Here is a 25,252-nt window from a genome sequence, read left to right as displayed (position 1 = left end):
GAGCCAAGGCCCAAAGCAAGGCCTAGAGCTCGGTGGGGTCTAGAGCTCAGTTCAACACTCCCTGGACCCCCCTTGAAGCCTCTGGGAGCTGCATGGTCATCTTTGAGAGGACCAGTGTCCAGAACCAGGGGAGGGCTGCCCAAGGCTGCAGGAGGCCACAGATGGCTCTCTCTGTGGCCAACACAGGCTCAGCTCCTTTCCTCACCTGGGCCTCCTGGACCCTCAGCAGCCCGATCCACCCCTCCCAGGGACTCACCTGGGGGGCGGCAGGATGAGGCCGAGGGTGCGGTAGAGCACAGCACCGATCACAAAGTAGGAGGAGGACTCCTCGGGGTCTGCCGGGAGGAGGCGCTGGTGGGAGTAGCCTGGACCAGGGGGCACCGTTCCCGGGCCCCTCCCCCTGCCAGGGCTGCCTGCTGCTGCCCCAGATGCAGCTGGCTTCCCTGGGGAGGAGAGGCTGAGCACCTCCTTGGGCAGGAAGAGGCGGTCCTCAGAGTGCCGCACCCAGTCCTTCATGCCCCGGCGGCCCCGCATGGGGAACGTGATGTCGCTGGACACAGCGGAGACGGGCTCTCTCTGGATGCTGATCACTGCAGGGGAGGAAAGGGGGCAGATCGCACCGGAGACAGACAGACAGAGACAGAGGGGACAGACACAGGAGAGGAGACAGACGTGGGGGAGACAGACATCAGGAAGGCAGATGCAGACACGGAGGTCAGTACAAACACAGAGATGGGGGAAGGGAAGAAACACAAAGAGAAAGATACAAATAAGGGGTTAAATGAGGGAAAGACAGGGCCAGAGACAGAGAGAAATAGGAAGAGCCCTCAGAACCATCCCTTCCCAAGGGTGGCCTGGGTTCCACCACATCCTGCACCCCCTCCCTTGCCTGCCTCCTAGTACCCAGGTTGTCTGTGACAATCAGAGAGCTCTGGAAGGCCTTGAGAGCATCGCCCACCAGGTGAATGAAGTCCTCCACAACACGGAGCAGGTGCACGGAGCCAGGGGACACCTGGGGGCAGAGAGTGTGTAAGGGTCCAAGGCGGGGGTGGGTCATAGGGGAAGAAGCCTGGAAGCCCAGGCCCTTACCTGCTGAGCATCATCCCACTTGTCCTTGTTCTCTGCATCCACCATGAAGCTCACTACCTGGAAGAAGCGCTGGGGAAAGAGCAGCAAGTGTCGGGAGGGGCCAGCCCAGAGATGGGAGCTCTCCCGTTACAGCCAACTTGTCACCCCCAGCAGACTCTGCCATGGGGGCTCGGCCTCCCACTTCAGTCTGGGGCTTCAGCCCTCCTTCCTTTTGGTGAGGCAGGGCGGTACCTGCACGTCATCAGCCGAGGGCACATAGGTGGCCCTCTTGAAGGTGTCAGTGACGTTCCTCAGAATGTCCACGGAGAAGAGCAGATCCCCGCTATAGTAGGTGCGCCGGGCCAGCAGCTCCTGCAGGCTGCGCACCACTTGTGACATGCCCTCGCCCGCCAGCATGCGCTGCCCCTTGGCCAGGTGCTCCCGAAGCTGCAGGTGACAGGTGGACTGCTGTCACTGGTATGCAGGAGCTGGGACCAGCCCCTGGCCCGTCCCTCTCCAGTCCACCTATTGCTTGTATCCAGGGGTAGAGGGAGGGGGAAAAAGTCAGATAGAGATGCTTGAAGGGGCCTGAGAAAGAGATCCATAAAGAGAGAATCTCCAAAGATACTTTAAAAAGACTGAAACAGAAATAGCTAGAGAAAGAAGGTGCTCAGATGTACGTATAAAAGATGATAAGCACAGTACAGGGACAGGGTACCTTCCCATCCCAGAGGGGTCATGCACACTCTGGGGTGTGATGCTCACTCTCTCTCTCTCTTTCAAATACAAGCCCCAAATGCAAATACACAGCAAATATCAATTACAGTCAAACATCTACACACAGGCCACATTCACTGACAACATTCTTACCCCATGCCAGGCCCTCGGCTGGGCAGTGGGGACACATAAATAAATTCAACTTTGCCCCTGCCTTCAAGGAGCTCCCAGTCTAACAGAACACAGACATTTTAAGGAGTGCTCCTAACACCTAATGACTAAGCAGCTCAGGGGGCGATAAGGGCATCAGGGCTAAGGGAAAGACACTTGAGAGTTAGGCCCTGAGGTATGAGTAGGAGTTTGCCAGGCAAGGAGAGGCACAGCCAGGCAGAAGTGGGCACAGCGAATATATGCCAAGGCATACGGGCATGAGCAAGAACCAAGCTCCCCCCACCCCCTACCAGTGTCTGGAACAGATCCTACATCACCCCAGCCCAGCAGGGCACACTCACTGATAGATACAGGTAGCGGTACTCATGGGAGATGCAGCGGGCAAAGCTGGGCAGCCCCCAGTATGCCACGCCCTGGGCACTGAGGAGGCAGCGGCGGCTGGCAGACCCTGCAGGGGGACAGGACAGAGGGTTGGGAGTGGGGGCCAAGCTCTCACCCACTTCGCTCCGCACCTCAGGATGGAAGCTCAATGAAGCTGGGGGCCCAGAAGGGGGCAGCAAGGATGGCGGGGGTGGGGGCCTGCAGGGAGAGCCACCCCGCCCCTCACCCGAGGCATTGGGGGGGCACTTGTTGTAGATGATCTCGCCAGCAGCTGCCTTCTTCCACGTCATCAGCATCACGTACTCGTCCCTGCACATCTCATGGAAGGCTGTGGGTACAGCGGAGGCGCTCAGCCAGGCCCACATGCTTGTCCCCCAGCCCCCTGGGTGATGCGGGCAGTACCTGGACACCTCTTCTCACTGCAGGGCTTCACCTCCTCTCCGGTGCCCTCGCAGGGGTAGCCCTGCGCGCCCGTGGCCTGGCACATGCGGAAGCGGCGCTGCCAGCCGGTGTCACACGTCTTGGAGCATAGGCTCCACGCATTCCACGGCCCCCACTTGCCATCTGTGGCTGCAGGAGATGGGGGCATGAGTGGCCCCAGGTGCCCCCAGGGCCAGGGCCGCCACTTGCCGCCCTTGCACCAAGCACTCACCCGGGCACTCAAGGTTGCCACACTCGCGGGTGTCGGTGAGGGCACCCGTACACGTGGCCCAGGCTGGGCCAGCCACACTGCACTTCCGGCTGCGCTGCTGGGTCCCATTGGCACAGGACGTGGAGCATGGGCCCCAGGGACCCCATTCTAGCCACTGGCCTTCCACTGCATGGGGAGACACAAGCAGGGGTGGCCGTTGAGCAAAGGGTGTGAGGACTGGTGGGGGCAGAGCACCACAGGGAGATGGCAGAGCCTGCTGGCATTCAGACTTGAGCCAGGTAGGACCCACTAAAGAGGCGTGAATGAAGGGGGGCTGGAGTGAGCAGGTGGTGCCTGGGCCTGGTCCTGCCTGCCTGTCACCAGCTCCTGGAACACAACCTACCTCCCCACTCAGCACGGATGCACGTGCTCTTTTGGCTAGGGAAAGGGGACCCCAGGGGCACTTTCTGATCTTTGTCCATGCTTAAGCCCAGTTCTGTGTCCCCTCCCAGCCCAGCTGGCCATAAGCACCAAAGTGCTATGAACAGCAAGGGTAGCCCAGGGCTTAGGGGAAGGGTCACCGGTAAGCAGCCCCCTTTTGATGGGGTCACAGTGTGCCAATTCCAAATCTAGGCTGGGCCAGGTCACCTCCCACGCTGGCAGGTATACTTTGCCGGTCTCCCCATGCTTAGTCAAAGTTCATGGGGCCCCCAGGGACAGGGCACGGGACCTGGCTGCCTCCCCTGGGTCTCCCGACCCCCACCCGGCTGGGCAGCGCCCGCCTGGAAGCCCACGGGCGCTACTGACCCGGGCAGGCGGCCATACTGCAGAGCTTAGTCTGCAGCTCGGGACCCTCGCAGGCCTTGCCGCCGTGCTGGGGGGGCACGCAGGTCCGCATCCGGCTCCGGGACCCCCGCCCGCAGCTGCGGGAGCACAGGCTCCAGGACCCCCACTCCTCCCACACGCCGTGCACTGCAAGGAAGCACGTGGCCGGTGGCTGGGCGGCACCTTGGCCCCGCCCACTGCCCATCCGCCCACCAATCAGGAGTTCGGCAGCTCTGCGACCACTCCTCATTGGCTCTTCCCTGGGTTCTGTTGCCAGGGAGATCTCTCAGGGCGCCAGGACTCCGCCCTTTGAGGGGATGTGGAAGATACAGGCTTCTAGTTCCAATTCACACAGGGCACCTCCTGTGGACACCCGGCAGGGAGACTAGGATCAACCCAGGAGGGGAGCCAGGGGTCCCAGGAAAGGGCTCAAGATCCGCCCCACCCCACCCCACGGCTCCCCATCCCCAGACCCAGAGCATGAATTCAACACGGCAGCCCTGGGGCAAGAGAAGTGCCCCTCCCAGCCCCAAGCGCATGGACACACAATAGACACGAACCTCTACATGGACACTGACACAAAGCGCTCACACTCTAGAACACAGCTTGGCCCCAGCCCTCTGCAAGCTCCTGCCACACCCTCGTGTACCAAGACTCCTTCCCAAGTAGGCCCTACTTCAAATCCACAGCCAGGAGCTGGCCAAGGCCTAGGCACCACTTCACTCCCGCAGGGCACAAGGAGCAGGACCAGCTGAAGCCGCTCAGCCCCACCCCTCTGTGCTGGACCATCTGTCCCAGGCAGGCACATGCACGTTCTCCACAACTTCATGCTGAACTCGGGAAGGCTTAGGAGTCTGGGGGGCTCCCTGGGGAGTGGGATGGGGAGCCAGAGGAGGGAGGAGATGGTCAGGGAAGCTTTCATTAAAAAAAAAAAAAGGTGGCATTTGTCTTAGATCTTGAAGGACAGGCTGAATTTTAACAGCCAAGGTAGGGTGGGAGGGATAGGACAAGAAAAAGCAAAGGCAGGGAGGCAGGAAAGTGCTAGAGGTGCCGGTACGGCCAGAGCGTAGGGAACAAGGAGAGCGACCAGAGTAAAAAGATGAGCCTTGATTACCGGGACGTAGGCATCAGGGGAGTGATGTGCCCAGAACCGAGCCCACTGGTGTGGGCTCTGGTCTGATTCATCTGTGTCCCCAGTTCTCTGTGTGGGGCTGGGCACAGTGTGGGGAACAGTCAAATTTGTTGAATGAAAGGAGAAGGCACCAACCATCTTTGGAAGATTAACCTGCTCAAGTCCCAGGCAGGACCTAATGCTGCAGGCAGAGCGGGCAGGGATGACGGGCATACCTGGGCAGGTGGCCGAATTGTTGCAGGGCCGGGTCTCCCGCAGGGGCCCGCTGCACAGGGTCCCATAAGGGGAGGACACACAGGAGCGGGTCCGCACCTGCAGACCCTGCCCACACGTCAGGGAACACACGCTCCACGGGGACCACTCCTCAGCTGCCGGGTCGCCTACGAGAGAGGGACAGCGTCGGCGGCAAGGGGCACCTCCCAAGCATTCAGTCTCTAGGGATCCCCCTACCCTGACCCCAAGTGACAGGCTCTTCAGGAGGCAACCCGGCCCTGCCCACAGGCCTCACACGGCAGAGAGATGCGACTGAGCTCCAGAACACAGACACAGACGGGCACATGCCAAGCACGCACACTAGCAGACGCCACATAGTCGGGCCCCCGCCGCAGAGGAAGGGAGGCGGGCCCGAGTTACCTGTCTGCGCCATGTACAGCCCAGGCTCATCTGCCGACCTTGGCCACTGGGTTTTCACCTTCGGTTCCTCTTCCGGCTCCTCACCTGGAACACGGAGGTGGTGGCAGGGGCTCAGCAAAGGCTGGTCTGTCCTGCTAGAGCGGCGCAGAGAAGGCAGCCTTGCTGGCCCTCCAGCCTTAGGGTCTGGAACCAACTGCAGGAGATGCTGAGTGAGCATCACACTCTGCCCCCTGGCCCACCGCCACCATTTTACAGATAAGGAAACTGAGGCTCAGAAGGCCACGCAGGACTCCCCCGAGCCTCGCAACCATGTTTTCCTCCTCCTGCCTCAGCCAGACTGGGGGAGACTGGAGAGCAGTGGCTGCTCATATTAATGAGCTCTGGGAAGCTTCTGAGCCAAGTGCTGTCCATACTTGTCTCCTTTAATCCTCCTCTAGGAAGTAGGGATCATCATCTCTGTTTAAAGATGAGGAAACTGAGGAAGAGAGAGGGGAAATGACTTGTCCAAGACCACACAGCTTCGTGAGCCTGAAGCCCAGGCTCTTTCCCCTCGCTGGGCTGACTCCTAGGGCTGACAAACAGCCAACTTGGGCACCTGTGACCACTGCCCAAGCCTGCCTCTGGGACAAGATTCATGGCAAGCCAGGGGCTGGGTCTTGGGCCCGGATTCCACTCCCCAAGCAGCACTGGACTATGACCTGGAGGCACGGGTCAGAATGCTGCTCCTCTGAGACCCAAGGGCCTGGGGCAGGTGCCTACATCCAGCAGACCCTCCCCCACTGCCCCTGGGGCCAGGAGAGCAGCAGGTGCTCCAGGAGGCCACTGCTGCCTTGGCCCCAGCCTCCCCGGACTCTGGGCTGCCCTGATTTATGTGTCTGGTCTAGGTCTTGGAAGGACCGCCAGCCCTGGAGGAGGGGCTGGGAGCTCGCATTCTCCAAAGCCCGCCTTCCTGCTCAGACATGAGCTCATCTAGGCCCTCTCCCACAGGCTGGGTAGCAAGGATGGAGGCCGCTGTTAAGTGCAGAGCGGAAGACCCAGCCCACGTAGAGGATGCTGGGCAGATGAGACTGGAACAGCATTTGGGACAGAGCTCAGCCCATGCTATCCCCAAACTAGATGGTACTCCTTTCCTGGACTCCTAGCCCCTCCCCTATTTCTGGAAGCCAGCACCAAACAGGTCTGCGTCTGCAAGAACCCCAGGGACTGTACTCTCCCTGCCTCCTGCCGCCCAGCACGGGCTCTGTGTCTGAGAGACAGCCCTCCTGACAGGCACAGAGCGGCCACCCTGAGCAAAGTTGCTGTGCAGGGGACCCTGAACTGCCACTCAGCCCAGCTTCTTCTGGTCTCATCCACTCCACAGCCCTCCCCTCCGCCTCAGACACCAGTCTCAGGACCTCATCTCTATCACGCCCGAAACTTCTCCACCATCTCTGAAGCCTGGTCCCCAGGACAGCTTCGGAGTCAGGCAACCCTGGATCCCAACTGAAGTGTGGACAGTGGCCAGCTGTGTGACCTTGGGCAAGTGTCTTTACCTCTCTGACCCTGTTTTCACCTCTGTAGAACACTCAGAATACCCCCTACCTCGCGGGCTGACTTGAGGACACCCTGACAGGAGGCCACGAAGCCCTCAGCACCCTGCTGGGCACATGGCAAATGCTCGGAGGGCAGTAACTATCTAGTGTATTTCACCATCTCCCCTCCCCTCCCAATCTCCACCCCTTCGGCTCCCTCACATGCCTCCTTCAGCCCCCTGGGCCTCAGCCCTTTGAACAGCATCTGCCATCCCTCCTGGGCTCGCTTCAGGCCCTGCCTCTATCAGGGCCACTGAGAAGGTGTTGTGCCACGCCTGTCAGCTCCTGAATCCCCTCACCCAACCATTCCACCTCACCCGCTCAGCCAGTCCCCAGCCCCAGAGCCTTGTGACAAACCGCCTTCTCCAAGCCCACCCCCAGGCTGCTGAGGAAATCTATGGCTGTGCCAACTGGCACCACAACAGATTCAGGGCTGCACGTCCGCTGGGCACCCAGGGCTTCTCGGCTCCCCGCCTTTGCCATTCCTCACCTTGGCTGGCCGGGCCAGACCCTGACCTCTCTCCTCAAGCCATCTCGGCCCACTCTCTCTGCCACAAGCTCCTTGACAGGCAAAGCAGAAGCTGACACGGGAGCCCCCGACTTCTTGCTCCACACCTGTGACTCCCAACTTCCCTGCAGCCCCCCAGGCCTGGTCCCGCAGCCTACCCCTCCCCCTTCTCAGGAGGACCCATCCATCATCCCCTCTCTCCAGCACCTCGTCAGCATTCTCTCTCCGTCGCAGCCCGTGCACCGACTGAGGCGGCCTCCATTCTGGAGGGAGCCCTCCTCTGACTCTCCTTCCTCCTCCAGCCACTGCCCTCCGGCTTCTCTTCACCACCACCGACTGGTCCACAGCTGGCACTCCAGTTTCTCACCTGCCACTCATGTCCTGGCTCAAATGTCGCCTCGCCTGGTAATTCTCTGCAGTCTGGCTTCTGACCACATCTTTCTGCTGAAACTGTTTCTGACAAAGTCATCACCGCCCTCCTTATTGCTAAGTCCTATGGACGCTGTGCAGCCTCCTCTCGCTTGACCCCTGGGCACTTGGCCCTGCTCACTCTTCCCGCCTTGAAACATTCCCCTCGCCTGCTCCCCTGGTTTCCTCCCACCTCTCTGGCTCCTGTCTCAGGCTCCTAGACTGGTTCTGACTTCCTGTTGCTTCCCACATCAAGCATCCACGCTTGTCCTGTTTTCACTGCACGCTCCCTCAGCCCAAGGCTTAAATAACCCCTCTGAATGGCTGCTCTCAAGTCATTATCCCCCCCGCAACCCACCCATGCTCCATTCCTGTATAGATTCCTGCCTCCTGAACAGGTCTTCTGACAGGGGGCCCTCAAACTCAGCATGTCCTCTCAAACCTCCACCTGCTTGTTCCCCACCTTCTTTACCTGGAAAACTCCTACTTGACCTTCAAAACCCACCTCAAATGACCTCTCGTGTGTGAACTCTTCCTTATCCCCCACTCCCCAGGCAGGGTTGGCTGTCCCCTCTCCTTTGTGCCCTCTCATCACAGATGGTTCCATCTTCTGACTGTCTGAACTTTCCCCCGACCCATGAGCCCTTTAAAAGAAGCTGTGTGTGAGCCATCTTCCTGACCACAGTGAACACTGGCACAGAACCAGGCCCTGAGAAATATCAATAGACACCGATGAACACGACTGCTCCTAGCTTCCCCTGTACCCCACGGGGGTCACGGTCATTTGTAATCTCGAGCATCAGCTCTGCCCAGCAGTCCTCCACCTAGACCACCCCCGAGCCTGACACCCATTTATTAACAAACATTGTGGAGATGCTCTCCCACCTTTTGCAAATCCAGCCGAGAGTCCCCTCATCCAGCTCCTGCATTGGCATCTTGACCATCACTGTGTCTGTCGCAACCCCCATCCACCAGCCTGGCACCCGGGAAGCCCATCAAACCCAGACACGTGAGAAACCAGCCTGACCTGCTTGTCGTGGACTCACACTGCCGTGTGTGCTGCATGGAGCCAGGCTCCACGCTGGCTTCCTGCGGTCCCCGTGTCCTCTACTAACCACTCACCAACTGTTTGCTGGCCAGCCCCACGATATAACTAGAGGTGGTGTTGATGGTTTCTAGATTCCAGCCTATCTGAAAACCAGAACGTGTCCCAGGTCCAGCTCTGAGTCCCTCTCCTAGCCTCCCGGGCTGGGCCAGAGAGGGGAAGGAACAAGCCCAACGTCACACAGCTAGGACCTACAGTGACCACTCTCTCCTCCACCGCCACCCCACCTCTTTCAGAGAAGAGGCCAGCATTTATCTAACCCCCACGTGAAAGCCAGTTCTCCCTGAAGGGGGACGAGGACAGATAAGACCAGAAGTGTTATCTACTGAAATAAACGTCCATTCAGCATGTACCGCGTACAGGCCCCAGGGCTCTGGGCCCACGGCAGGGGAAGTCTGAAAGAACGCTGAACCACAAGGACCAGGAGGGGTCCAGGAAGGGGTGTGAGCACCCCCAGAGCTCCTGGGCGTCCCACCTGGTGAGCTCCGCAGGCCTGCTGGACCAGGGGCTCCGATGCTCGCCATCCTGCGATCCATCAGCTTTCCCACCTGGCTGCCTGCATCGGGCACAGCCGGACCCGCCGCCTAGGACCCGCCTCCCGGCTCAGCCCTGAGGACCCCTTCACTGTTTGTTTTGTTGTGAATAAGGAGGTTTGCTGCACGACTCCGACTCCCATGTGCCGGGCACTGTGCACTCGCCATCAACTTGCTGAGTGCTCATTAGGATGGGATCCCCGAGGTCGCAAGCTGGAGATAGGCTGATGTGGGATCGACCCCAGGCCTCCCGGACTCGGGGGGCCACACTCCTTCTACTGAACTGCGCTGGCTCTGACAAAATGCACCTCAACTCAGACCTCCTCAGAGAGGCCTTTCCGAATTCCCACAGGTCCCCGAGTCACCCCCTCGCCCCATCAAGTCCCCTCAGACTTGCCTCTATTATCCTGTTTTTCTACCACTTTCTAATTGCTCCCTTGCACATCTACCTGCCCCTCCCCCAGGGTGAGCCTGATTCACTTCTGTATCCTCCAGAGTGATCCTCTGGGAGCCCAGCTCCAGCCACACACTCCCCTACAGAAGAACCTTCCACGGCTCCCCACTGCCACAGCCACAGTGTAGACCTCTAGCCTGGCATGCTCCGGCCCTATGGCCCTGTCCAGGCCTGATTTCCCCTCCCCACCAGGCAGCCAAGCACACTGCAAGGTCATGTTGGCCAGCGGGAAGGACAAAAGATTTGGGAACCAGACAGATAGGTAAGTTTGATTCCCAACTCTGCCACAGTCTTGCTGTGTGCCCTTGGGCAAGTCACTTCATCTCTCTGAGCTTAAAAAGCAACTGAAAATAATGAGATTTCCTACCACAGGTTTATCGTGAGAAGAAAAGGAAATAAGAGACTTGGACCACCTGGAACACCATAAGCTCTCAACTAAAAGGAGCTGCCACTCACTTCTTGTTACCCCTTGAACTTGCAAATACTTTCCTCCTTCCATGCATCTGCTAATGGTGTTCCCTCCTCTTGGACTGCCCCTCCTTCACCTCAATCTGCCAAAATCATCTACTTGTCAAATGCCACCTCCTCCAGGAAGCCTTCCTAGGCTGACCACACAGGGGTTTGGGTATGCTCGTCCTTTCTTCTGTGGCATAGACCCCAGGCTGCCTCCTGGCTGCAGCTATGAGTATCCTGGGCTTATCCCTCTCATGGGCCCTGAGGAAGGGCCTCAATCTCTCTCACCCCTCTTGCACAGAGGGCCTACCTCTGAGCAGTCAGACACAAGACAGACATTCAGCAAACATGGGCCAGATATCCCTGAGGGTTGCTCCACCCTGACCCACAGGGGCCACTCTGGTCTAACCCTGGCACGGGCAGGCAGGGTGGGCAGAGGCTCCCTCCAAGTGAGCAGGACTGCAGGCACCTGCTACGCCGTGATCCACAGACTCTGCCCCCCCCCAGGCTCCACACAGACCAGCCCCCTCAGCCTCCTTTGTCATGAACGTGTTAAAAATAACCACGATAATCATCTCTTCCACACGAGAGAGTGGTGCGGTTTACAAAGCCCTCCCTGAGGCTGGCCCCGAGCCCTGAGGAGGCGCGAGCTGACCCCCTTGAGACAGGGCTCTGTCATATCCCTTCATGGCTCCCCAGCCCAGCAGGGCTCCTTGCACCCCACCGTGCCTCGGAATCCCAGGGGGCAGAGGCAAAGGGAGGTGGCTTTTGAAAGTTCCAGGCTCCACCTCCGCAGTCCAACGCGATTGTATATCTCTGAGGACCAGATGCCCAGCCAGAACGCCAGTGCCCCTCTGATGACTTCCTCACTGAGCTGCTCGCCTATCTGCCCAGCCTCCCAACAGGGCTGGCTGGGTCCCTGCCTCCTCCCCGACACGGCCAGGAGCTCCTGGAGAGCAGGAACCACATCTGACTTACCCCGCCTCCCCCACAGCACCCAACTTCTTGCTGCCTGGAAGCCCTCGGCCAGCAGGGTGAGGTCCCAGAGTTTGGGGACGGCAGTTGGAGCCTTGGCCTTGTCCCCCACCTCTGGGGCTGCCGTCCAGCAACACCAGTCTACTTCCAGCTCCCCACCCCGGGCCGTTCACTCCTCCATGCCCTTGCACAGGCTGCTTCCTCTGTTACCTTGAAAGCCCTTCCTCCCGCGGGGTTTCCCAAAACGTGCAGTGGGGGATGACTTGGGCTGGCTCACAAACAGGCCGTTAAATAACACTGGATCACGGACTGGGGAAGTGACCCCCTTTCCAGGTCTCTTTCAATTAGGGTGACTCTTTGCCAATCTGCCAATCCAGTTTTCACCTGTCGCCCTCATGTAATTAATAGTACCCCTTCCCCCTTACAACCTCAAAAATGTCCCGGTTTAGATGGTAAATTATATGGTCACCTTACTTTTAATCCTTCCAAATGCATGAAAGATAAAGTCTATCTTTCATAAAAAAAGATTTAAAAAAAAGATAGTCTCTTTATCTTTCATAAAAGTCCGAGACTTTAACACATGCCCAGCACGTGCTAATTTCTCTTTCTAACAAATTGAGAGGAGGGACAAGCATCGAGCTGGAATTTAATGATGTCGCTTTGTTTCCACTGTGGTTGTTTCTTCGGTTATCTCCTATTTCAGATAAGTGATCCTCTCTTTCCATTTATGGTATAAAATTTCTTTTTAATATACTACATTTAAAAAGCGATTCGATTTAAGGAAAAATTTCACGGGCTAGTGAATTCCTATTCGCTCTTCAAAGCCCAACTCAAAATCACCTTCTTTAGTCTGCCTTCCCATCCCTTTGGAGTTTAATCCCTCACTCTTGCTCCTCCCTCAACATCAGGCACACACGTACGTCATCCCTATGACGCTAAATTGTAACACATGCAACTATTTATCAGGAATTCACCATGTCTCAGGCACTGCGCTAACCACTCACCCACATTCTCTTGCTTAATCCTCACATTACTCTGGGATAGCTCTACCACCCTCATTTCACAGGTGATGAAACAGGGGTGAAGAAACATGCCCACAGTCACACAGCCAGTCCGTGGTGGGGTCAGGACTTGAACCAGGGCTAGGTGACCTCAGCCTGTGACCTTGACCACCAGTGTACACTGGTGGTCACTCTCCCCCGCAGAGGGCAGAAGGCATGTCTGGTTCAGCTGGGATCTCATTCACTCAGAGCCGGCCCAAGGCCTGGCACAAACTCTACTCTGATAAAGATGTGAAGACGTGTGTGATGGATGGCTGCGATTCAGTCCCTGCTGAGATGGCTGGGGAGTCTGTGCCCCACTCTCCGTCCGTGATGGAGCACTCAGAGATCCAGCAGCACAGATCTAGGCTGGAAGGACTTTCCAGGAAACGCATCCCATATGCTAGGTCTCCCCCCACCCCACCCTGAGAGAGACACTGCCTCCCTGATGTTGGAGCCCCACACAGGCACGTAGAGCCCCACTTCCTGCCGCCAGACAGGCTGGCCAAAGGAAGAGAGCAGGGCCTGAGCGCTGAGAGGAGAAAGGCCAGTGCAGGATGGGGCTGGACAGGTGAGAGGCAGCTTCCTAGAAGAGAGAGGGCTTGAGCTGTGCTTGGAAGGATGGGGACGTTCTGGATAATCAAGGGCAAAGGACATCCCAGGTGAGGGAAACAGCCCAAGCAAAAGCAGAGAGGCCAGAAAGCAGGGGGTTCCAGGCCCAGGGAGAAGCCCAGTTGAAAGCGCAGGAGAGAATGACAGGGAACGCTGAAAGCAGGTGGCCGCTGCGTCCAGGGCAGGGAGGGAACACCAGGCTGAGGAGTTTGGGCCACAGTGGGGAGTCACTGGAGTCTGAATCACAGAAATGACACACAGAGAACCAGGGATCCTGGGGCCCAGAGGGGCAAAACCTTGTCCAAGTCACACAGCAACAGCAGCAGAATGGGGATCTGAACCCACTCTTACCTCCCAGGCCTGCCACTCAGAAGACCCCAGGCTCACCCAGTGGCCTCGCCTCAGCAATGGAGCTAGGATGATGGAGAGAGTGGGCTAGCAGCAAACAGCTAAGGGTGGGACAATGCCCCTGTGGGGAGGCAGAGAGTGTGGCAGAGGAGGGAGGGGGGTTGCAAGAGTGAGAGACACTTGCTCCTGGGTGTCACTCTGAACAGCCATCCTCATTGGCTGGTGCCTCCTCCGGATGGGAGGGTCAGTGGGCAGGAACTGCAGGTTGGTGGCCGGCCCCCAGGAGCTGGGCTCTGCAGCTGGCACTACCTCTACGACCCGCCTTCCTGCCCCGGCCTCAGCCAGCCTCTGTGCCAATCCTCGGCCAAGCTCCTTCCTGCCTCTCTTCCCTTTCTTCCTCTCCCCTTACTTAACAGATTGCGGCAGCAAGATGGCACAAATTTATGGCTCAACTCACCAAAAATAACAAGAGATCTATCAAAGGCAGTTTGCGTGAAATTAACAGGCGCCCGTACCCTCTTGTCAAACGCACTCGGCTCTGAGGCAGACCCAGTCACTCCGCTCCATCACTGCCCACCAGCTCCCAGCCTCATCTTTCTTCCAGTACCAATCCAGCCCCACCCCACATGGCCTTGCTGTTGATCCTACCCGGGGCGTCCCAGAGAAGGCGGGCACAGCTCCCCTGCCCCAGTGCCTGGCAGAGGGGCTGGAACGAGGGTCTCACTCTCCCCCTTCACCACCATCTCCACCAATCTCGTCCTCAATCTGGCAGCTCCATGTGCCAGCCGGTTCTCCTGCAACTGGTACCTGTGTCCAGCTGGCCCAGCAGGGAGGAGGTGAGGGAGGCATGAAGTTGAGGCCAAGGGCTTGGCAAAGGTGGCACTGCCACCAGGCACAGAGTACTCTGGGCCCTGATGATGCCACGGCCCTCAGATGCCCCCTGCCACATGGAACAAACTGAGTCGTGTGCCTATCACCTCTCGCCCCAGAGAGGCTGGGCAGAAGGGAGGAGGTGGCAGAGATGAAGAGCCTCTTGCCGGCCAGGAGAGAGGAAGGGGCTGTGCCAGCCCAGCTCTGGAAGCCAGTGTGCCAAGTGAGCTCACTTATGATGGCTGATGCTATATCACCCCCTGCATGCCCCAAGAGAGCCCTCCCTGCAGACAACCCCATGGAGCAGCCTGGAAACATGCCAAGCAGGACAAGGGGCATGAGCAGAGGTCAGGCTTGGGAACTGCTGGGAGCCCAGGGCTCCCTGCTCAGAGTTCACACTAGGCCTCATGCCCAGAGGCAACCAGCATCCAGTCTCCACTCGTCCTCAGTCCCAGAGGCGCCTGCTGAGGCTCTGATGTTGGTGGGGACGATGGTGCCCTTCCCGTCACCGGCCCTCTCTGACCCCCAAAGACACCCCAGCTACCAACCAGTTCCTGCTTCCGGCTTCAGTCAAGCCCAGCTGGCTGCTCCTGGCTCTGTGCTCCACATGGCAGCCTGCCCAGATGGTGCCCGCCCATGAGGGCAGAGCCTTGCTCCATCCACTGCGGACCACTGGGCCGATGGACCGCAGGGAGAGCCAGACAAAAGAACCTGCCCTCTGCTGAGCACGATGAGGGAGGCCCCCACAGAGTGACAGGCAGTGGCGGCCAGGCAGGAAGAGCCATAAACCTCCTGATATATGCCCGGTGCTCTCCGCCGATGTTCGACAAAGAAGCGAAATTCAATTTCTTCCTGCAGGCACTAAATCCCAGGCCAGCCTCCAGGGCCTGTAACCTGCCCACGGCCTGGCTGTCACTCGGACGGCTTCATCGACCACTGTTAGAGGCCAAGCCGGCCTAGTGGAGAGGCCAGAGCAAGGCCACTGGGCACATGCCACGGATGGGCGTGATGCCAGGTGTCTCGTGGGGAGGCAAAGCATCACCTCTCCCAAAGCATTGGGAGAGGCTATTGCCAGGATAAAGACGCCCTCTGATTAATTCAGGGATATCTCCCCATTTTACAGATGAAGAAACTGATGGGGAAAAAAATGGGATCCACTCAAGGTAACAGTCAAAGGCAGCTCCCGACTCCAGGGCTCTGGTCTCAGAAGCAGGGATGGGGACCCAGCACGCTCCTCCAGTACCCCGAGCAGCCCTCGCACGAGACCCCCTCCTCCTTGTAAATACTCTCAGTCAGATCCAGACTCCCCTTCTGACTTCCATCCTTGTTTAACATCCCTGTTTAACATAAGGGTGGGCCAGCATCCGTTATCCCAAATGGGGAAACTGAGGCCCAGAGAGGGGAGGGAAGTTCCTATTAGTACTAGAGCTAGAGAACAGACCCCCATCTGCCTCTCTTCCACCCCCATGACCTAGGCCCCCTGTTCCCTGCCAGGCCGCCTGGCCAGTCCCTGGCCAGCACTGTTCAGCAGGCATGTAGGATCCAGCTGAGGGGCTTGGGGCCTTGAAGCTGCAGGAAGGAGGGTCAGCAGAAGGTGGCTGTGGCGGAGGGAGCTGGGGGGGGCGGAGCAGGAGCAGGCAGGACTCAAGGGCTCGAGAGCTTTTGCCCAGTCAGCAGGAAGCTTTAGCAGCTGGCGGCCTTGGTCCCAGAAGACATGGGCCCAGAGGGGGGAGACAGGGGACCCTGGAAGCTGAGCCAGCTCAGCGCTCCACGGCAGCCTCGAAGCCCAGGCCTCTTCATCCAGGCACATTCTTCTGTGCCTCCCTCTGCCCTGACCCTGGGGCCACTGCCAGAATCACTGACCCATGTGGGCAGGAGCACATCCCTGCCCCCTGCCTACTCCAGCCTCTAAGCAAACTTGTCAACTTGCAGTGCCAGGGGTCTGCCACGGTCAGTGCCAGCTTTGGGCCTTTGTGCACACTGCTCCCTCTGCCTGGAACGCCCTCACCACTCCTCCGGCTTGGCAGGCTTCCACTTGTCCTTCAGATCTCTGCTCTTGTATCACTTCCTTCAGGAAGCCTTCCCTGACTGCCCAATTGGGGGGGGGTGCCCCTCCCTGGGTTTATCAAGCTGCATTATCTGATTTATGTTCCCCATTCATCTCACCCAGACTGCAGACTCTTTGAGAGTGAGATCTGACCCCAAGCCATTTTGGTGACTCCAACATCTCGACAAGGCTGGACACAGAGGGGACGTGAGTGAACAACTCCATGAATGGCCCCAGAGTCTGCCTGACGGGCACCATCAGCCCCCTGGACACACCCACCCCACCGGGCCCTGCTCAGACTCACCATATCTCATCTCGGTTGTGAACAGGTCATTGCTGCTCCCCGAATGCAAATCGGCCTCAGCAGGCGGGGCTGGGCCCCCGGGCACCAGGGCATTGGACAGGGTGTGAGCAGCAGGAGGACTTGGAGGTGTGGTGGTGGCGGGGCCAGCCCCCGCCTCACCAGGGCAGCTGCAGCCCGGCTGGGCAAAGCCACAGGCCCTGCCGGCAGCGCGGCCACACTCCTCACTCCAGCGGCAGAGCACTCCGCAGGTGAACTGGCTGGAGTTGTTGTTGTTGATGAGCAAGACCTCCACAAAGCGGAAGGCCAGGGCAGCGGGCGCCAGCAGGCGTGGCGCCTCCGAGGGCTCAGCAGACAGGCACAGCTGCACGAAGTTCTTGTCGAAGTGCAGGAAGGTAAAGGGGCCCGAGCCACCGCACAGCTCCAACCCCACTGCCTCCTCCTCCACCTCTGGCCGCCCCACCTCCGACTCCGCCTGGGCCACCACCTCCTCGGGGCTGGGCCGCAGGCAGGTAAAGTTGACCAGGTAGTGGTCCAGGGGCAGCAGGCGGGGGGCAAAGTGGGCGCACACCTGCTCCTGGCGGTTGAAGCGCAGGTAGAGGGAGTACTTGGTGGGGTCAGGGTTCTCCAGGGTCCAGGAGCAGCCCGAGGCAATGGTAGGAAAGAGGTCCTGCAGCGAGAAGGCCCCGTAGAGCACGCCCGAGGCCAGGGCGGAGCAGGCGCTGGGGGCGGGGTCGAAGGCGGCGGCCAGGCGCAGGGACAGAATCACAGATAGTAAGAGGGGACAGGCTGGGGTCATCCTATGTCCCTTGCCCTGTGGAGAGAGACAGCAGTCAGTGGCCCCAAGCACAGCCAGCATGGGTGCTGAATCTCCTGGAGCCAGCTGCAGAGTGGGCTTCGCGGTTCAGACCCTGTTCTCTTAAGTCACCCTGGTCCACGTGTGTGATCCTAGACAAGGGACTTGACCTCTCTGAGCCTCAGTTTCCTTACCTGTAAAATGGAGGCACGCAGGAGAGCGCCTGGACTCTTGTAAGCCCTTAAGTAACACCAGCAGTCGTTGTTACTGTTAGTCTCTCGATCCTCGGTCACTCTCATCAACCACAGGCATCCGGGCCTGACGTGCAGATCCAGCCCCATCCCCACCACCCAACTTGTATTCCCTAGGACTGCTGCTCCGACCCACAGTGTGTCGTGATCAGCTGTGAGGCGTGTCACATGTAATCCAGCAGTAATCGTCAAAGTAGCGATGTTTGACAACGATTTGCTTTTTTATAAATCAGAGCAATTCAAAGTTATTCCCAGAACAATGTCACTCTCACTCTCTTGCTTTACTGAGTGGGAGAGAAAGGGGAGGAGTTATTGCCAGGGTGCCAGGGACTGCGCACAACCTGGGCCACGCCCACGGGAGGGCATGGCAAGTATGAAAGGTCCTAAGCATCGCGGCTGTGGATTTCCTAGTGGAAACAAGGGGGAGAGGCATCTGCGAAATGGGTGCAGTAATTCCCCTCGGACCCCTCTTCCTCTCCCACCATGGGGTTATCCTCCAAGGCCTGGCTCAGGGCCTGCTACCCACAGGGAGCCCAGCAAGCCATCTCCCTGCTCCTAGCTCCCACAGCCCTTGCCTGAAAGTCTGCATCACCCAGTCATGACCTCCATCCCTTGCTGTCTCCCTAGGACTGGCTCGCTCATCTCATGAATCTTCAAGCTCCTAAGAGTGGAGAGCAGAGTTCACTGATTTCTACCTCCCGGCAAAGCGCTGCACTAAACTGACTCCCAGCAGGTGTGAATGTCCTCCAGGTGTGGGAGGGCAACCAGGCCCCAAGCCCTCCCTGACAGGCACACAGGGCAGTCAGGCCAGAGGGGACAAGAAGGGCTGAGGGATGGAGCACCAGAAGGTGCCCTCCCACCCCCCAGGCCAGGACAGATCCACAGCCCACAGCCTGCCCAGCCTCCACCCTAGCTGTCCGGAAGCCAGAGCCTGGCGCCTGGGCTGGCTCAGCCCCACTTCTAGCCCTGCGCCCGGAGTGATCCACACTGCCTCCCTCCTCCATGCCCACACATTGCTCACAGCGCTGGATGGGCCCCTAGAGCCTGGTTGTTCCACATTAGAGGAGAAAGGATGAGGCTCCGTGAGGGGAGGCAACCTGCTCAAGATCACACAAGAGTGACCAAGCTGGGACTGGAGTCCAGGAGCTGAGGCCCCAGCCCAGGTTTCTCTCTCTACCACCAACAGCCTCCTGCTCCGTCCTGTTCCTTGCTCAGGCTTCAGGTCCAATGGACAAGCCTTTAGCTCTGGGAACTAAATCACAAACAGGATAGTTCACAGGTGTGGCTAGATTTTCCCAAGACACACCTGCTCCCCAGGGGCAGCTATTCCCTTGGCTGCTCAGGAGTCTAAATAGTGGGCGGGGGCAGGAATTAGAACCCCAGAATTCCAATCCTTGGGTATCTACAGAGCTCCTCACTGCCCCAGATCCGGCATGCTCCAACTCTCAGCCAGGTGCCAGCCCTAGCCACAAACCAGCACTGGCCCCTCCCCAGGCACACACGGGTTGGGGTGTAATGGGGGGTGGGGAGGAAGCTCAAGGCAGACCCATTTACTGCAGAGGAGCCATCCCACCCTTCCCCACAGACCCACCTGGAGTTATTCAGCAGAAGCCAGAACGGGCTGTGTCTCCACTGCCCCCAAGAGCTGAAAAAGGGACCAGACCCCTAGCCTTACCTGCCTCACAACATGCCTGTCCCAAACCGTTGCGTCTGCCCAGTCTGCTGCGGCACCAGCGAAGCCAGCAGCTGATGATGAGTGACATGCAATCCCCCCGCTGCCCCCAATTATTTTTAAGCAGGCTGCAAAAATCCAGGCCATGGCTGCGGCTTCACGGAGGGGAGGTGGGAGCTCATTACAACTGGCCTCGCCTCCCCGACTTAGAGCAGGCGGGAAATCTCCAACACACACCAGCCCATGTGGGCTTGAAGATCCCTGTGCCTGCGGACATGCACACAAAAGCACATATGCACAGATGCACGTATAGACAGGCATTCACAGGCACACAGAGACATGCACATGGATCCGTGTAAACCACAGATGCGTGAACTCACGTGCACACAGTGTTGCACACACTCACATCTACAAGGGTGTAAAGAGCCAGACACTTGTACACATGTACAGAGATGCAAACGCACTCTCTGGCGTGGGCGCAAACAGGTATTTGGTTCTTTGAGACTCAGCATATGACAGCTACGTGTCAGGCTGGATCTGACCTGCTGCTCCTCCCTTTGTGTTCTGCAGCTGGGGGCTCAGACCTCCCGCCCCCCACCTCTGGCCCTCTGCTGCTCCCTACTCCACAGCCCCAACCCATCGAGAGGCACTAGGTCCACATCCTCCAGAGGCACAGCCTGGCTTCTCCAGAACTGAGCCATGTCTAAACCCTGCCCAAGCCCCTCCTCTTCTCAGTCTCCATCAGACACCCCCTTTACACCACTTCTGGAGTGTTACTCTGGGTATGCATGACCCTCATTGTTCCTGTGACATTAGGAGCCCCTTTTTTATATCACTCACCACCCACAAAATAAGGCAAGGAGCCCAATTCCAGGCTGGGTCAGAGAGCGCCCGGGAGAGCACCCAGAAGGATCCTTGCCTCACAGGCAGCCCAAGTGGTGACTAGCCATCATTGGGCTCCCTGAGCCTCAGTTTCCTCCTCTGTGGAATGGAGACCATGCTCCCGGCCCTGGGGATTGCATACACCTCCTCAGAGCCTGGCACAGGGAGCGCACTCACACAGCCCTTCCCCTCCGCCCCTCCCTCTTCTCAGAACCTCTCAAACTCTCCCCTGCCTCCTGCTCAGGTTCACCCTGCCTCTGGGAAGCCTCTTTGGGTTGAACCACAAGAGTGGCTTTGCCACCTCCAAGCCCAGTAAGACCACAAACCCCTGCATGCACAAGAGCTAGAGAGGAGAGGTAGGGAGGTCAGCTCTGAGGAAGAACTTCCTGGGTCAGGAGGTTAATTGGAGGACGATCAAAAGGTCTCCTTCCTCAGGACCTCTCTGGACGGAGAAGGATGAGTCGCTGGGTGGAGTGATCGCCGTCTCAGCGCCCCCCTTCACCGCATGCCTGCCGCCCCCCAGCAAACCTGAGACCCCACCCTCTGCCCAAGCACACTCAGGCCCCCTTCCTCGCAGCCCCCACAGGCCTGCCCAGCCTCAGGCTTCCCTTCTGCACCAATGAGGGAATCGAGGCTTTTGCAGCAGCTGGCAGGGCCAAGGCAAGACTGGGGCGGGGAGGGGCACCTCGGGGCAAGGGCTCGGGCTCCGGGATCCCCGGAATCGACCCCTACCCGCCCTCCCGCTGGGAGCAGCGGCGCCGGGCGGCGGGAGCCGGTAGCCGGGCGCGGGCGGGGGAGGGGCGGCGGGCGGGGGAGGGGGCGCGGCGGCGCGCACATCCGTCGCGTTTATCCACCTGGCAGCTCCAATTCGCCCGCCCGTCACTCACCCTCCGCCTCCCGGGTGCTCGCTGCGGGGCCGAGCCCAGGCCAAGACGCAGGCGGGGACCCCCACTCCGGGCCTCCGGGTCCCCTGCCCATGCACCGGCTGAGGGGCGGGGTCCTCGAGGACCCCTCTCCCGGAGCTCTGGCACCGAGGAGGGCGCACACCCCTCCAGCTGATGGGCAGGACCGAGGGGAGGGGGCGACCCCCCCAGGGCGGCCTCTCCCTCTCGGACTGGCAGACAGGTCGCTGCGCCTCTCTCTCGAGGGTCCCTCCGGCCGCGGAGGGGTGCTTGGGGCGTCTCTCGCACACCACAGGAGGGGGAGGAGGGGCGGCCCCCAGCCCCTGAGGGCGGTGCCGCTCGGTGGCGGGGGAGGGGGCGGTGACTCAGCCGCCCTCCGCCCGCCTCCCCGGAACTTTGCAGCAGCTGGAGCCTCCGTTGCTACAGGAACCAAAAGCTTTTGTTCCCCAATGTCAGGGCTGCCCCGGCAGGCGGGGGGCTGAGGGGCTGCCACCCCCCGGTGGGACCCAGGCCCAGCCACACTGTCCAGGGGACTTCTAGCCCAGCAGAACGTCATGGACTGGAGCCCCCGCGCTCCCTCTTACCTGCCTTCACCAAGCCACTCATGCCCAAGCCAGGTTTCTTCAAACTCTTGGGGCCCTCAGGCCCTAACTCTGACCTGAAGCACTAACTGCCCTGGAAAGTTCCTGATGGCTCTGACCTCCTGGAGGGAGGCAGAGGTTCCTCTGTGCCCCAGGTGCTCCTCTATAACTGGTTTCCCACGTGGGCCCCCCTAACTGGCAGCCTGCCTTTGGGGACCTGGACTTGGGCTTCGTTTCTGTACTTATCCCAACTCCCCAGCCTCTGCACTTGAACCAGGACCTCAGAGACCTTGGCCTGGGTTTCACTGATGCCTCTCTGGCCAGAGCTGACCCCAGAGCAGTCCCCTGCGATAGTGAAGGATGGGTGAGGGAGAGGGGAGACTCTGGGGAGCTAAAGGTATTTTCTGGCTTTATTATCCTGGGGGTTGGAGTGAAGGCACTAGAACGTGTTCTGCAGTTCTCCTCTGGGACTAGGAGTGGAGTGGAAAGGGGCCTGACCTTGGCCTTGAAGAGAAACAGCCCAACACACCTATCATTGTTGAGCATTACTAGGTGCCAGACGCTCTACACAATCTAATTCTCCCTGCAACTATATGAGGCAGTGATCACTGACCCATTTTACAGAGGGCCAACTGAGGCTCAGAGAGGTTAGGTAGCTTGCCCAGGTCACACAGCTTTTGAACCCAGGTCATCTGACCAAAAGCTGAGTTCCTAACTACTTACTCAGCTCCATTACCTAAGACCCGGGAGGGGAGGAAGAGGGCAGAGACCAGCTGGAACCCACTGTGGGTTACAGAAATGCCTACCACACACACCCCAGGCTAGATCTATCCCTTTCTTAAGAGTGATGGGGGAGGGGGTAGAAGAGGGGAAGAGAAGGAGAAAAGAAGGCAGAGAAGGAAGAGGGGGAAATCTGTCAGTCAGTCTTGGTCCAGGGAAGACCCTCCCTCACACACACCCCCACCACCACCATGGCATACCTGTACAGGGTCCACACTGACCCCCAGCCCTGTGTCAGAGTGAGGGACACTCCCCAGGTGCCTTCTCTGTTCCAGGGCCAGAGGGACTCCCGCACTGCCTACTTCATGCCCAAGTCAGACAGAGGCCACCTTTGCCCCCAGCCCCCACCTAGTGGGGACTGCCATGGGGTAGACAGATAGAGGCTCCCTGGGGACACCTGCCCAAGCCCGAACAAGCCCATCCAGACCATCTCAAATCCAGGGGCCAGTCCTGCTGGTCTGTGCCTGATGGCTGAAAGGGCTCCTGAATTGCTGCTAGGGATGAGCACGCCACCCCACCCCACTCCACTCCATTCCTAGAGACTATGGCCTGACAACCAGGACTCTTCTGGCACGGATAGCGGCCAGCACGAGGGGGCACCCGGACTCGCCCACCGACCTCCTCTCCCCAGGGACTTCCCAGCGCCAGTCCTGCAGCCACCGCTGCTCGGGCTGCGGAAACCTGGGGTTGCCCGCGGGAGGAAAAGGGGCGGCGGGTCCAGGGCTGCGGGCAGGGGGCGCCAGAGGACGCCCAGGGGCCCGGCCGGCAGCTGGCGAGGCGGGCAGTCTCTCTCGGCCCGGGGGCCCCTCCCCCCGCGGACACCAGACCCTTCGCCCGCTCTGCACCCGCCGCGGCGCGGAGGACTTCCCTCGGAGCGAGCTGACTGCGGGAGTGGCCGCCAACTTCACAGCCTACAACCCCCCCGACACACACATCATGCCAGCCCCGGGGGCGGCGGGAGGGTGCGCTTGGTGCCCGGCTCTATGCCCCGGGGGTGGGAGGAGAGAAATGGGGGATGGACAGATAGACTCCGGCCAAAGAGGGACACGGGAGTCAGGGCTGCGAGGCCAGCCGAGATCCCGGCTGGAGAGGAGGGGGCTTGGAGCAGACATGGGGGACACGGCCCCAAGTCCAGGCTGAGGGGGAGGACACTTGCAGCAGAGATCGGTGAGGGACAGCGGGACTCTGAGCAGATATGGGGGTGGGGGCAATCGGGACAGAAATAAGAGGGGAAGCATGGTTGGGTACCGGAGCGCAGAAAGGCAGTAACTATGGGCAGACATGGATGGGGACAGGGAGGACTCCACGAAGTGGAGGGGAGACGCAGGGTCCAGCATCCAGACGAGGAGGGGGGATTGAAAAAGGGGAGACACAGTGGAGCTGCAGGTTGGAGAGAGGAGCTCTAACCAAGGTGGGGGCCCACTGCCCTGATCCAGACTGAGACAGACTCGAGACAGCGATGGGAGTAAGGTCTGGGTCAGGATTCTGAGCGGGTGGGGGTGGGGGGCTTTAGCAGAGATGGGTAAAGGGGAGGGGGGCGGAAAAGGGACTCACCGGAGATGAAGGGGGCCTCGACCCCGGGCTTGGAAGTTCCCAAAGAGAAGGGAGTGGGTAGGTGCTGAACGAACTCAGTTCGGGCGGGGGAGAATTCAGCAGAGATGGACTAGGGGAGAGCCCCGCGTCCGGGCCGGTGCGGAAACTCGGGACCGCGCCGGGAGGATTCGGTGCGGGACCAGGTTGGGGTCTGGGGCCGAGCACTCACCTGGGCGCCGTCAGCAGCAGGAGCGGGGGCCGGCGCGGGCGGAGGCGGCCACGGGGCGCAAGTTTGCCATCCCTAAGGCGGGGGCCTGGCCGGGCGCGGGGCAGCTCGCGGCAGCCGCGCGCAGGGCCGAGGCTCCCGCTCCGCGGAGCGGCGGGTGCAGAAAAGGCGCCGCGGAGCAGCGCGGGGCGGGCGCCGGGCCGGGCGCGGGCTCCTGCCGCCGCCTCCTCGCCGCGCCGCCCCCCGCGCCTCTCTCCCCCGCCCCGAGCACCGCCCGCGCCGCGCACTGCCTCCTATTCGCGGGCGGCGGCCGCAGCCCCGGGCTCTGGGAGCCGGCGCCGCATCCTCCTAGGTCTCCGAGCGCCGCCGCCGCCGCCGCCAAACCGGGCTCCACCAGCCGCTCCGGCCGCTGCCCGCAGCGCGCGCCGGGCCAAGTGACGGCCGAGGCGGGACGCGGCGCCTGCGCGGGCCGGGCCCGGGAGGGGGCGCGCGCCGGGCCGGGCGCGAGGAGCCGCGGGAGAAGGGGCGGGGGGCGGGGGCGACGCGCGCCGCCTCCTGTTAAAGGGGGAGCAGCGCCAGCCGAGCCAAGCGCGCCCTCCCCCTCCCCGCCCTGAGCCCCAGGCGCCGGCGCGGGAGAAGTCCCGGGTAAGCCCCCGCCCTGCCCGCGGCCTCCTGGACCGCAGGATGAGGCGATCCGCGATGCCCCTCCAGCGATACCCGAGGCCGGAAGCATCTTACACAGCCAGGGTCTCCCCAGCCCTGGGGGCTGAAGCATTTGCTCCCCCTCCCCGCTGTGCATTGCAAATTGTATATCCCTGTGCATGCAGGTGCCACTGAGGTGCGCCG

The 25,252-nt window shown here is 60.2% G+C and overlaps 1 protein-coding gene across 19 annotated transcripts in view; it reads right to left on the bottom strand.

Moving 5' to 3' along the window:
- Positions 1 to 24,651, bottom strand: part of ADGRB2 (adhesion G protein-coupled receptor B2) — a 36,600-nt gene extending 11,949 nt beyond the window's left edge. For 3 of the 19 annotated variants that reach the window (XM_023634530.2, XM_023634537.2, XM_070249785.1), the window contains exons 1-13: positions 24,410 to 24,649; positions 16,787 to 17,597; positions 5,559 to 5,642; positions 5,141 to 5,305; positions 3,776 to 3,940; positions 2,990 to 3,154; positions 2,740 to 2,907; positions 2,564 to 2,665; positions 2,298 to 2,404; positions 1,321 to 1,515; positions 1,090 to 1,158; positions 904 to 1,012; positions 257 to 590 (exon numbers count right to left, since the gene is read on the bottom strand). In XM_023634530.2, coding sequence (XP_023490298.1) covers positions 257 to 590; positions 904 to 1,012; positions 1,090 to 1,158; positions 1,321 to 1,515; positions 2,298 to 2,404; positions 2,564 to 2,665; positions 2,740 to 2,907; positions 2,990 to 3,154; positions 3,776 to 3,940; positions 5,141 to 5,305; positions 5,559 to 5,642; positions 16,787 to 17,582 — 2,459 coding nt within the window. In that variant the 5' untranslated portion in view covers positions 17,583 to 17,597; positions 24,410 to 24,649. Of the gene's footprint in view, positions 1 to 256; positions 591 to 903; positions 1,013 to 1,089; positions 1,159 to 1,320; positions 1,516 to 2,297; positions 2,405 to 2,563; positions 2,666 to 2,739; positions 2,908 to 2,989; positions 3,155 to 3,775; positions 3,941 to 5,140; positions 5,306 to 5,558; positions 5,643 to 16,786; positions 17,598 to 21,271; positions 21,574 to 24,409 lie in introns of those variants that run through there. The other 16 variants (XM_023634545.2, XM_070249801.1, XM_023634550.2 and 13 more) reach the window with 13 other exon arrangements.
- Between the last annotated feature and the right edge of the window lie 601 nt (positions 24,652 to 25,252).

Source organism: Equus caballus, chromosome 2 (assembly GCF_041296265.1).
Source record: "Equus caballus isolate H_3958 breed thoroughbred chromosome 2, TB-T2T, whole genome shotgun sequence".
In the NCBI taxonomy this organism is placed as follows: Eukaryota; Metazoa; Chordata; class Mammalia; order Perissodactyla; family Equidae; genus Equus; species Equus caballus.
Note: the sequence above shows the minus strand (reverse complement) of the source record. Positions and strands in the feature narration are given on the sequence as shown.